The sequence below is a fragment of the Panthera tigris genome, chromosome B4 (genome assembly GCF_018350195.1).
Source record: "Panthera tigris isolate Pti1 chromosome B4, P.tigris_Pti1_mat1.1, whole genome shotgun sequence".
Lineage (NCBI taxonomy): Eukaryota > Metazoa > Chordata > Mammalia > Carnivora > Felidae > Panthera > Panthera tigris.
In genome coordinates this window covers 133453208-133466399 of record NC_056666.1, presented here as the reverse complement: position 1 = coordinate 133466399, position 13192 = coordinate 133453208, and the positions used below count along the sequence as shown (strand labels likewise).

Here is a 13192-nt window from a genome sequence, read left to right as displayed (position 1 = left end):
AACAAAATAAAATAAAATAAAACTAGTTAATCTCTAAGGCTCTTCAAGGTTCTAAAAGTTTGATCCATGAAGACCAGACACAGAATTCAGTATGGTCTACACAGTATAGACCACGAATATGGCCCATGTTCAAAAGGGAGAGGGACCTTGGGTCTGAACTAAGGAAAGAGTCACAGTGAAGCTGGCTGTACAGGGACCTCCGCAGTCAGCTGGATATGGCTGTGTGGATGGGGGTGAGGGTGGGGCATCAGTGTACTTTAGTCTGGACTAACACCTAGAACATAAATCTGGAAATTCAGCCACCCCCAGGGTGCTCCTTGCTGGCTCAGTCGGTACAGCATGCGACTCTCGATCTCAGGGTTGTTAAGTTTGAGCCCCATGTTGGGTGCAGAGACTACTTAAAAGAATAAAATCTTACAGAAAAAAACAAATTCAGCCTCTATCTGCACAACACATGTACACCGAGGCCTCATTCTGCACCTACCTGGCCCCAGGCCCAGCGCCAGAGAGGAATAAAGAAGCCACAGTCTCTGTCCCCAGGGCGTGTGGTACGGTGGGGGAAGCACCTGGCACATCCTGGGGTCATTACGTGAAGGGTCCCACAGAGGATCACACAAGGGGGCTCCAATGCCCAGCACCAGGGAGGACTGGGGGCGGGGGCTTCACAGAGGTGACCAAAAGGCAGAGATGTGGAGGAGGAAGGATGTGCCGGGCCTGGGCACAGGACGTTCAGGGCGGAGGGAAAGGGGTTAGGTTTGGTTTGGTAGACTAAAGCTGCCGATGGCCTGACATCAAGGGGGAGAGAAAAGCAAAGCTGTACAGAGATCACATGCTTCCTGGGAATTTTCTTTTTAAAGGAACAAATCTACCAGGCTATACGCTTAGCTGGTGGCCAGAGGCAGGTGTGAGCTGCCATCACTCATAGCCCTGAACTTTGGCCATGAGCCACCAAAAACGCCCGGGGGGTTGGAATCAGGTGGAAAAGGAGACACTTGGGACTGGGGAGCCGTTCTTGACGAAAGTCCAAAGCTGGATCCACCTGACTCCCTAGCCCTGCTGTGGGGAGAAGCTTCCTAGCCCCTGCAGACTGACGTGACCTGCCATTTGCAGGCAGTCCCTTCTTGGCAAGGGCAATATTTTTAAAGGGCAGAGCAGTGACCCATGGGTTCTGGTTTCAGAGTGGGGCAGTGCCGGGAGCCCAACGCAGGGTCGGATTACAGCCTGACTCAGCTCACCCTGAAGGAGGGCTGGGATGGAGATGGGGAGAAGGGTCACCTTGGGAAGGTGCGAAGAGGCACATACAGGATGGATGGCAAATAGCCAGTACAAACTAGCGCTCCCCACAAACCAGTCACCCTGGATGAAAGCTGAGCACCTATCTCCCAGAAACACGCGTGCACACAAAATCGCCCATCAAAAGAAAATCCATCCTTCGGGAGACCCCAGAAGAACTGGCTGACACCGCCACGTGACCTATGGTACCTCCATCCCACACAATACCACGAAGGGGCCAAGAAGACCCCAAGGAGCGCTATGTGCGCCGAGGAGGGGAGAAGCCTTGGTGTGACAGGAGGCACACCAGCAGCACGCGGGGCGGAGCACTGGCTGTGGGGCCAGACTCTTGGATCAGCCAGCTGTCCCTGGGCAAGTGGATTAACTCCTCTGCGCCTCAGTTACTTCACCTACACAGCGTAGATCATGAAACCACCTACCTCACAGAGTTGCGGTGAACAAAGAGTAAGTTAGTATCTGTCGAGTGCGAAGTCTAGTGCCTGGCACACAGATTGTGCCCATCAAATGTTAGGTATCCACACAAAAAGGAATAACGTTTGTGGAAAAAAGCAAGAGAAAAAAATAATACAACACCCCTCTGCCCTCCCGAGCCTCTGGCCTTCTGTCCCGCAGGCCAGGAGATGCTCTCTGGTTCCCTAAGGTCCCCTCCCCCAGAAAGGCAGGCCAAGCCCTGCTTTACCTGGTGAATGATTCCAGAGCCAGGCCTCCAGAAGCCCACGCCATACTTGGCACCTGCAGTTGCCAGGAAATTATACACTTCCTGGTTTATGTCCTATTGAGACAAATCAATAACCAGAGCATGAGTAACACGGTTTGTGTCTGGGACGACTCCTGTTCACCTCCCCCCCACCCCCCCACGACTCTGAAATGCTGGCACTGTGAAGTCAGGCCCTCTCCTGGAGGTCTTCTACAAATAATTGCAAAAGGGCTTGGATGTTGGCCGGGTGTCAGCTGGCCAGTCTGGGGAGAAAAGCAAGGAAGCAGGGATGGAGCCTCAGTTCCGTGACACCTGGCCAGGGAGCGGTTCTGGAGCAAGTCCCTTCCCTACCCTGTTCTCAGTTTCCTTATTTGCAGAAGGAACTCAATTACATCATCTCCAAGGGTCCCTCTGGCACTCAGGTCTTCAGTCAAGGCCAGCAGTCGGGGGCACATCCAACAGGACCATCTAACTGGGATATGGTGTTGGGGGAACGGAGCCGTCAAAGGGAAACAGTGGCATCGAGTGGACATTCCAGTTCCAATGTAGCTCAGGCAAGGTGTTGTTAACCTCAGAGGCCTCATTTGAGGCAACGTCAGAATCCTAGCTGACATTTACTGAATGCCCACTGCACTGAACACCCTCACAATCCATCCCGAGAAACAGGGAAGGCACTGTCACCAAGGCCATTTTACAGGTGCAAAAACCGAGGCTCAAAGGTGAATAACTTGCTGGAGATCCCTAAAGTAAATCCCAGGGTTTGAAACCAGGCCTGTGCAACCACATAGCCTGAGAGCGACATTCTAATATAAAATAAAGCTACCTCCCCTTATAGCAAAGAGGGCATCTCAGAACACCAGCGTCCGGCATGCTGTAGGCGTTCCATACTTGGTAGTTTGATGGGCCCCAAATGGAAGACTGTCAAATGGACCACGTTCCGAAATGCAGATTTCAACAAAACAAGGCTGGGCCAGGCCCACTCTGCCTAGAATTTGAAGGTGACCTCCTCAGCGGGCATGGAAGGCTTCCCAGGACAGCTAATGTGAGGCCAGGGTTTATCAGGAAGACATGGCACGCTCCTGGGCAGGGGAGACTCGGTGATGGATGGGATGGGACCAGGCGGACCGCAAAGACTCCCCCCTGCGAGAAGGAACGAGGCAGTGAGATCTGCTGGCCTCGGCACAGGAGACTCATGCCCCAAGGCAGAGGGACTCACTGTCAGCTCCCTGGACCCTCAATAAAACACCCTCAAGCCCATGCAACCTCCTTCACCTAAACTCCAGACCAACCACACACACTCTTCTGAGGCCCATTCCGTACCCCCAGGCAAAAGAACAGCACACAAAAAACTTGGGCCCCCAGAGCCGTCTCTCTCTGGTTAATAATGAAACAAATATGCCAGCTTTTTCCTTCAAATCCGTCACTTACAACAAGGGTACCAAGGGCAGGAGGCAGTGGCTGTGTTCCGGGTACGTGTCCTCGTGTCTGTGTAAGTGGTGGTAAAAGGACAGGGGTGGCAGGGGACAGAGCTGGGCAGCAGAGTCTCAGCCTGAACTCAGCTGAGAGTCTTCTCTGGCTATGCGACCCTGGATAGGTCACTCAGCCTCTCCGGTGCCGGGCCAGAGGGACTCTTTATTTACAAATATACGTCAATCTGGTCACACCCCTCCTTGCTTAAGCCCTTCAGGGACCCCCTAGGATGGTGCCCATGGCCCTCAAGGCCCTTTCTGAGCCTGCCCCCACCCACTCATACCACCCTCTCTTCCACACACAGCTCCAGCCCCATGGCCCTCTTTCAACTCCACAAATGCATCCAGTTGCTTCCTGCCTTGGGGTCTTTATACACTGTTCTGTCTACAAAGTTCTTCCTCAAGTCAGTATCAGCTTATCTGCACAGGTTTCAGCTTACGTATCACGTCAAGAGGCTGTCCCTTTCCCCCAGAGTCTAAACTGAATGGCTTTCTTACACTCTCACAGTCCTATGTCTTCCCTTCATAACATATATACAAACTGGCAATTACCTATTTGTGTGATGGTTTAACGTGGGTCTCCCTCCTTGTTCATGAAGGCAGGGCTCCTGTCTTGTTCACACAGAAACCTCAGCATCTAGCACAGTGCCTGGCATACGATTAGTGTTCAATAAACACTGGTCAAATAAATGAGTGAGCCCTGAAGTCCTTGATTCTGTGAATCTCATCTCCAGAAGGCAGATTCTGAATCCATAAAGCAAAGCGAGGGCCAGACCCCGAAGGCGGTGGTGGCCCTGCTGTGGGCAGTCATCCCGGGGCGGTTCCCGGTCAAGCCCAGCTCCTGGCACCGCAGGAGCCCCTGTACCGCTGCCACCCCCACTGCTGCTAACATGGAAACCTCTGGCCAGCAGGCTGGGCTTTCAGCCCAGAAGAAAAACAACCACCGGCAACCAGGACAAAAACTGGCAGGGCAGGGTGGGAAGAAAGGGCTCCAGTGGGAAAGCTGAGTGCTTCCCATGGGCCTGAGAGGCGCTCGAAGCTCCGCTGACCCTGAAGCTGGAGCACTTTCAATGGCAGCCCTGCCAGCATTCAGCTCCTGCCAGAGGCCCCCCAGGAGGGCGCCGCTTCCACTGTGGGGGGCTGGGGGAGGGTGTGGAAAGGGTGGAGGGCCAGAGCTGGCAGAGGCACACGCAGAGGGGCCACAAGCAGAGCCTGGGGGGAGGAGCAGGAACGGGATTTCATGAGGAAGGGTGCGAGGAATTCAAGGAAAAAACTGCTCATTGTGGCACACGGCCCCTGCTATGTCCTTAAGCAAACTCCCAGAAGAAAGCCCCCAAAGGAGGCCAGTCAGTAAGAGGGCGCTCGGGACACGGCACTGGTCCTAACCACGTGCCCACGCAGCCGAGGTACCTCACCGCACAGGGCCCTGGCCGCCTCGGATGGACAACGAGCAGCACCGCCTGCCCGCCTCCCTGGCGGGGTCCTCGGGGCTCGGCCGAGCGCCTGGGTGAGCGCACGTGTGACGCCGGCGGAGAGGAAGGAGCAAACTACCCTCTGCAGAGCGACCGGCGATCTGTGTCATAACCTGCTGTTTCTGATGCGACAGAACAGTGACCACACAAGAACAACGTGGTAAGATTAAGGATGATTGGGTTTTGTTTGTTTTTAGGCATTCTCTAACATCTTCACAATAAGCAAACGGTATCTTCAGAGTTAGTAAAGAGCAAAGATGTTTTAAAAAAGACTGAACCAAAGAACCTGTTAGAATTGCAAAGCGATGCCTTAGCTCAAGGGCTTTGCCACTCGTCCCATGTCACACCCACCGTCCCCCGATGCCACCTTCAGCTCACCTTGGCCCGACGCAGGTCTTTCTCACCCCCGAGCTGGGCCTCAATCAGGTGGTCGCAGTGGATGGTGGACGGCACAGCCACCTTGGGCAGCCCGCTGCTGATGAACTGCAACATGGCCATCTGGGCCGTGGCGTCCTGCATGGCCACACGGTCGGGCCGCAGCCGCAGGTACGTCTTGCCCCGCTCGATCTCCTGCTTGGCTGGGTCATCCAGGTGTCCATATACAATCTTCTCCGAGAGGGTCAGAGGCCGGTCCAATCTGCGGGGAGAGGGAGGGGTGCCGGCTGCACAATGCCCTGCCTGCCCACAGCCGTGGCAACCGTGAGGGGTGGGCACGAATCAGTCCCTCTGACACGCAGCACTCACTGGGTGCTCCAAAATTACTTGAGTAAGTGACTGACAGCATCATGAGAGGTGGGCAGGTTGCTTTTTCACAGAGGATATCTGCTCTTCCGGCATATTGATCACTATTATCTGATGAACCCCTATTACACGTGTGTCTCACTATTCACTCCTCATTGTATCCGTGTCATCTGATAAGACGGGCAAGAGGGAAGGGAGGCTCGGCAGAGTGGCGGTGATCGCTCCAGCTCAGTCAGGGTCTTGCTTGCGAGCCTCTAATTCTCTCTGTCCCCGGCCACTTCTCCTGTGCTCTCAGCCCCACTAAGACACAGAGGATCCCACCAGCATCCCACACAACCCACAACCCCCTGCTGTTTACACCGCTGGGCTGAAGCCCTTCCCATTAGCCCCCCCTGCTCTCACCCCGTTCACCCAGCACGGCTATCAGCTCTCAACAACGCACACCCAGTCGCTGTCCCCAGCCCCTCACTAGACCCCCTTCCTAGAGCCCCTCTCCCTGGAGGTCCCACCCCTCGCTTCCCCGTTGGGGCCAAAGCGGCAGTCCGACCCTGGCTCCCGGGCGGCCCCTGCCAGGCCTCAGGCGGCCTCCTCCTCACCAGCCTCCCCCCAGGCCGACTGAGCTGGGTGCAGGTCAGCCCCCAACCGCCCACCCTGAGGCTCCCTGCCGGCACCCACACAACCTGGCTGCCCCGTGCCGCAGGGCAGCCTCCCCTCTGCCCGCCACAGCTGCCCTGGCTGGACCTCACACTCTGCCTCCCAGACCAGAGGCCTCCAGGGAAGGCGGTTAGCGTTCCCTTTCAGGGAAGGGGTGCAGTTCCACTCACACGCCACGAGCCAGGAAAGAAAAGAAGTATCAGACTAAGGAGTCGGAGGCCCTGGGTTTAGTCCTGACCCGGGTACTAAACCCACTGTGTAACCAGAAAAGCCACCGCTCTTCTCAAAGGGCTCGCCACCCCACCTCCGAAGTCCAGGGCCCGGCCTGGACCGAGGTAACAGCGCTCATTCGGCGCTTGTTTTTAAACAGCCTCACTGAGGCGTAACCGGCCTGTCATAAGCCGCGCACATTTAAAGGACACAATTTGGTAAGTCTTGACACGCCTGTGAAACTGTCACCACAGTCAAGATAATGAACACGTCTCCCAAGCAGCCAGTGACCTGCTTTCTGTCACCACAGACTCATTTTCTCACAGGACTTCCTCTTCCCTCAGCTCGGCTCTAAGCACTTCAAGGGATGCAACACGTCGCAGCCTCGTAACACGGACGAGGGCACCGAAGCCCAGCGAGGTGAAGCAACCTGCCTCGGGTCGCGTGCTGGCGAGCGGCAGAGCCAGACCGCGAGGAGCCAAGCCGTGTGGCTCTGACGTCTGTGCTCTTTATTTACATAGATTTTTTTTTAACCTAATCTCACACCCAACATGGGGCTTGAACTCACAACCTCAGGTTCAAGGGTCACTCGCTCCACTGACTGAGCCAGCCAGGCGCCGCGTCCACACTCCTTACATTGCCCTATACCGTCCCTCTGTAACTAACGCCCGGAAACTCAGAACAGGGCCCAGCCTACAAGAAGCGTTCGAGTTCTATCATTACTGCCACTAGGACTCTGCTGGGAAAGCAGAGCAACTTCCTTCCGAGGGCCTGGATTCTAGCCCCCCACGTATCTAACCCTCAAGAGCAAGAGCTCCCTAAGGGGCTGGCTCTGCGGGCAACGACAGAGCAAGCGGCAATTCTGAAAACCTCTACGGTTCTGCTGTCATGAGAACCTTGAATAAAAATAGCACTGGCCTGAGGTACAGCCTGCCCCGTTTTGTGGCAGCGTCTCCGAGGCTGGCGTACGGGCAGTGACTCGCTGCGCAGAGCACAGCCCCTCTTTCTGGGCCCCAGGGGAGATGAAAAATAGCACATGGGCTTTAAAACCAAAGACCTTGACAGCAAATGCCCAAAGTTGTACAAAAAAGCCTGACAGCGACAAAAACCTAAGGACATGTTCCACACCACATTTCCTTAAGGATTAACTGAGGATGGCAAAGTGGGTCCTCTACGTCCATCTGTCCCTCTGCCATACTGGATGACAAAGACCTAGTTTCTCGAGAACAGAATTGAGCTCCTTCTGTCACGAACACAGGGTGGAGGGTGGAGAAAGAGTTCCTCTGCAAGCCCCCGGCCTTCTAAATTTTTTTTTATATGTTTACTTATTTTTGAGACATAGAGAGAGAGAGAGAGAGAGACAGAGACAGACGGACAGACACAGAATCCGAAGCGGGCTCTAGGCTCCAAGCTGTCAGCACAGAGCCTGATGTGGGACTCGAACTCACGAACCCCAAGATCATGACCTGATCTGAAGTTGGAAGCTTAACCGACTGAGCCACCCAGGCGCACCAAGTCCCCTGGCCTTCTAAAACATTCTTACATTTTCATCCACTGATCTCTGTTTTGAATAGCCTCATTTCTAATAAGCTCCCAGGTGATGCTGATGCTGCTGACTCACAGACCACATTTTGAGGAACAGGACCCACACCATCGGAACGGGAATCAGGGCCCAGGTGTTGGTAGTTTTAAAAGCTTCCGAAGCGGGGAGCCCGGCTGGCTCAGTCGGTGGAGCGTGACTCTTGATCTCGGGACTGTGGGCTCAAGCCCCACGTTTGGTGTAGAGGTTACTTAAAAATAAAATCTTTGGCGGGGCGCCTGGGTGGCTCAGTCGGTTGAGCGTCCGACTTCAGCTCAGGTCACGATCTCGCGGTCCGTGAGTTCGAGCCCCGCGTCGGGCTCTGGGCTGATGGCTCAGAGCCTGGAGCCTGCTTCCGATTCTGTGTCTCCCTCTCTCTCTGCCCCTCCCCCGTTCATGCTCTGTCTCTCTCTGTCTCAAAAATAAATAAACATTAAAAAAAATAATAAAATAAAATAAAATAAAATCTTTAAAAAATAAATAAATAAAAGCTTCCAAGATGATTCTAATGCGCAGCCTAGACAAAACCCACAAGAATGCTAGAACAAACACTGGGAGGCAACAGAGCCACACAGACCTGGCTTGAGTTTAGGTGCAACCACTCAATAGATGTATGACCTCAGACCAGGTATTTCCCTGACACTCGATTTCCTTATCTGCAAAATGGGGAGATGGATATAATAACAACCTGTAGGGGTTGTTGAGAAGAAAAGAAACGTATGTGAAGTGCCTAGAACAAACTGCACACTCAGGCAGCCACTATCATTATAGTCATCCTTGATGACCATTAATCAGTTCTTACTATAATTAGGTGATGCCGTGCGGGAGGCTGCTGGAGATAAAGACTACGACAGTCCCTACCCTTAAAACCAAAGTGAGGATACCAGTAAAGAGGAAGCAAAGTGGCAGCAGAGAGAGGGAGCGTGGGAGTACAGTTAGAGCATGGGCTGAGGGCAGGGAGACTCACTGTGTGACCTTGGGCAAGCTGCTTCTCCACCTGAGCCTGTTCCTCGGCTATAAACGGGTATATTCATATCTGTTCTCTCTTACTCCCAGGGTCACGGTCACCAGGTGGGCGAGCACCCAGCCCCATCTACTGTTGTTCAAGCTCCAGGGGCAGTGCTGGTTGCTGTGTACTACCAGCCCCACTCCCCCATCCTCTCGTGGCATCATCCTTCCAGCACCAGCATCTGGCCCAGGACCCGGCACACAGGACAGCAGTGCGAAAATGGCTGCCATTTTACCAAACAAGGAAAGAGAGGCCAGAAAAAAAGATATGCTCAAGACCCTCCCCCCTGAGCTTTCTTCTGGGTCTCAAGCCTGAGCTCTCCTCTAGGACTACACACTGAAGAGGAAATACAGATATTTATCCAGCCTCTGGGCCTGGTGGATTCCAGAGGGCCAGCTCAGGGTCAGCAGTCCATCTTGGAAAAGGTGGCTGGGAGGTTCAGGCCACAATACCACAGAGTGTCCGAGACCTTCCCTGTGGCCCAAATCACCAGGCTTCTGGTAAGAGATCTCTTCTTGGCAGAGAAGGCCAAGGCCCACCACCAATCTGCAATGCCTTTCCCCAGCAGGGAACTTCGTACCCTAAAGGCCTTGATCCTACCACCATCACCGACCTTCCATTGCCAAGCACCTCCTGTGCTGCCTGAAAGGGGCAAGAAGCAGAAACAGCCCTGTGGCGGTCTCTACAGCTCCCCCATCCCACCCCCCGCAGCCTTACCTTTTGCGAACAATGTTAATGTTCTTCTCTAGCAGGTCATAGCGGATGTACTCATTGGGCTCAAAGTGGCTCATGGCCACCTTGGCCCGTTGGCACAAGACTGAGGCCACATGGTACTGCCGCACACCCAGGGCTTTCTGCAAGAAGAAAGACAAGAGCAACTGTCAATGGAGTATTTAGGGTGGCCCGCCCCAGAGGACAGCTCAGTGTGGTGAAGAGAGCAAGGAAGTATCAAGAGCTCACCAGTGACTGTGGCCTCCATGTCCTCCTCTGAGACAGAGGATGATACAGCAGCCACGGGAACACAGCCCGTGGCAGGAGAGAGTGCAAGGGATTTGCAGTCAGAATTGCTGGGATCAAAGTCAAGTTCTATCAACTTAAGGAAATCCCCCATCATCTGAGCCCCAGAGGAGACGGGCACTGGGGCTGTAACTGGCCACGGTGATCACACAGGACTACCGGGATGGTTAGATATGAATGTATGTGAAAGTCCTAACGAGGCTGTAAAGCACTGTCCAAATCATAGCTATTACTCTACCTGAACAATACGTTCCTTGAGGGTTGGGGTCAAGCCTTATTTGTCTTATTTATTTCTGTGTCTGGACTACTTGACACATAAGAGAGATTCAATGAGTAATTATCGAATGGATGGAAAAATGAGGAAAACCCGTGCATGAGCTTCGGATGTTTCCTTATCCCTTCAAAAGGTGGTCCCCTTGAATGTGCAGAGGACTGACTTCCTTCTAATGGCCAGAATGGGGCATAAGTGAGGCTATGTGGCCTCCAAGACCGGTCACAAAAGGACAGCTTCTGCCTAGCCCTCTCTCTGGTTGCTTTAGGAAAAGACAGTTACCGTGTCGTTAAGACACTGAAACAGTGCTGGGAGAGGTCCACTTAGAGAGGATTTGAGGCCTCTTGCCAATAACCAACACCATCTCCCACGAGAGTGCTGTAGCCCAAGGCCTTGCCTTCAGGTAACTGCAGCCCTGACCAAAGTCTGGATTGCAATTTCTTGAGTGACCCCAAGCTAGAACCACCCTGACAAGCCACTCCCAAATTCCTGGTCCACAGAAATTGTGAGAGAGAATGTTTATTGTTGTTCTAAGCCTTTAAGCGTAGGGGCAATCTGTTCTGCAGGAACAAGATAAATGACTGTTATGCTGGGGTCTGTTAATTTTAAACTGTGACAACCTTCACAGGGTACACTGTGATCAGAGGAGAATAAAGGAACCCAAAAAAATGACACAGGGAAAGGAATGGCTGCTTCCTTTCCAGGTGATGCTCCCTGTCTACAGCAGAGGATCATACCAAGGCAAAGCTCAAGCCACTACCCGAGGCCCCCTTTCTTTGTGTCACCAAAATCTTGAAATCCAAACTCTACCAACCCCGGCACCTGAACCAGTACAAGGGCACAGCTCAAGCCACTCATTAGTGACAGCCAACAGCACCCCAACCACCACCCACCTGCCCACCCTTGCCCTCCAGCAGGGGATCCTCACTATCTGCCCCACGCGGTAACCAATGACACATCAAAGGACTTTCAACAGCCAGGGCCTGGGATGAATGGCATACCGCGGCCACAGCTCTGACCACAGCTATGACAGCAGGGGCCCCAGTGCAAGGCGGGAGGATGGGGAAACCAGAGCCTCAGTCAGGTGGCCACTTACTATCGAGTCACCTCGGTCAATCTACCCTAAGCACTTGCTTCCTCACAGAGCTATTGTGGGGATTAGGAGAGGTTACATAAAGTACTTGGCACAGTTTCTATTACCCCTCGCAAGAGAAACCATACAAGGTGCTCTGCAACTTGCTTTTCCTATTTACCAATACACCTTAGACGTCTTTCCAATGTCCGTATACAGATCTTTCTTTTTGTAAACTAACTATCCTAAGCTTAAGTTTCCCTAGAAATAAAAACAAATGTAATAAGATGGGCGCCTGCATGGCTCAGTCGGTTAAGAGTCTAACTCTTGATTTTGGCTCAGGTCATGATCCCACGGTTTGCGCGACTGAGCCCCAAGTCAGGCTCTGCATGGTCAGCATAGTCTGCTTGGGATTCCATCTCTCCCTTTGTGCCCCTCCCCTGCTTGTGCGTGTGCACACACTCTCTCTCAAAATAAATAAACTTTAAAAAATAAATTAAAAAATAAATGTAACAACAGCCAGCGTCTGGCCCAGTAGGCAAAACAATTAGCTGTAATCACAGTGTAGAGAAAAGGTAAAGTCCTAAATCTATAGCAAGGGAACACTTAAGCAATCCACGGACGTACATCAATATCTGAAAAAGACGCCTGGGGCGCCTGCATGGCTCAGTCTGTTGAGCATCCAACTTCAGCTCAGGTCACCATCTCGCAGTTTGTGGGTTCGAGCCCCACACTGGGCTCACAGAGCCCACTTTGGATCCTCTGTCCTCTCCCCTCCCCCATTCAGTCTCTCAAAAGTATAAAACAATTAAAAAATAAAAATAAATAAAAAACAGGTTTAAGAAAAATGCTGACCGGGGGGAAAAAGGACAACATAGTATGCTCTCATACAGAATACAACTTATGGGTAAGAGAAAAACATTTATTGACGCCCAGTGACGCCAGGCACCTTGCGTGTGTTACATCACTTCAGCCTCACAGCCATCCAGTGAAGTGGCTCCTGTGATTAGTCCATTTTCCAAGTGAGGAAACTGAGGCTTGCAAGAAGCGACCAAGGCCACAGCATAGCAAGTAGCACTCGAATCCAGTCTGACTGACCCACTTACCTGCCGTGGCCCCAGGCAAGTTATATAACTCCCTAAGCCTTCCCTCCAAAATGCAGATAAACTCTGTTGTTCATAACAGATGAAATCATTGCGTGCTCAATCCTTGATCACGAAGTGCTGTGCTTTCCAAACATCTGTGCGCAACAGCCAGCACCGGCCAACAGGACTTCGTGCCACGACAGACATGTTTTAGATCCACACGACCAATACGCTGGCCACTAGCCATGTGGCTGCGGAGCACGTGAAGTGTGGTGAGGAGTGGAGTTTTTAATGTTATTCAATTTTAACGTAAAATGAAGTTGCTACATGGTATGGCTCAGGTTTATACACTAATAAGAAGGGAAAACATTTTTAGGAAGCCCCCAACAACTTACATGTTCGTTAAGCTGCCCGGCTTTAAAGATTTTTACTTATTTATTTGAAATGTTTATTTATTATTTTGAGAAAAAAGTGGGGCAGAGAGAGAAGGAGACAGAATCCCAAGCTGGCTCCATGCTGCTCAACCCCACAAACTGTGAGATCATGACCTGAGCCAAAAGCAAGAGTCAGATGCTCAACCGACTGAGCCATACAGGTGCCATTTTTTCTTTTCTCATTATTTA

The 13192-nt window shown here is 52.6% G+C and overlaps 1 protein-coding gene across 1 annotated transcript in view; it reads right to left on the bottom strand.

Annotated features, from left to right (window-relative positions):
• The window catches only part of ACO2 (aconitase 2), a 55536-nt gene that overhangs the window by 12623 nt on the left and 29721 nt on the right, over positions 1 to 13192 (bottom strand). Inside the window, exons 2-4 of the mRNA XM_007079447.3 lie at positions 9842 to 9978; positions 5310 to 5568; positions 1973 to 2065 (exon numbers count right to left, since the gene is read on the bottom strand). Of these exons, the coding sequence (XP_007079509.1) occupies positions 1973 to 2065; positions 5310 to 5568; positions 9842 to 9978 (489 nt within the window). The remainder of the gene's footprint in view (positions 1 to 1972; positions 2066 to 5309; positions 5569 to 9841; positions 9979 to 13192) is intronic.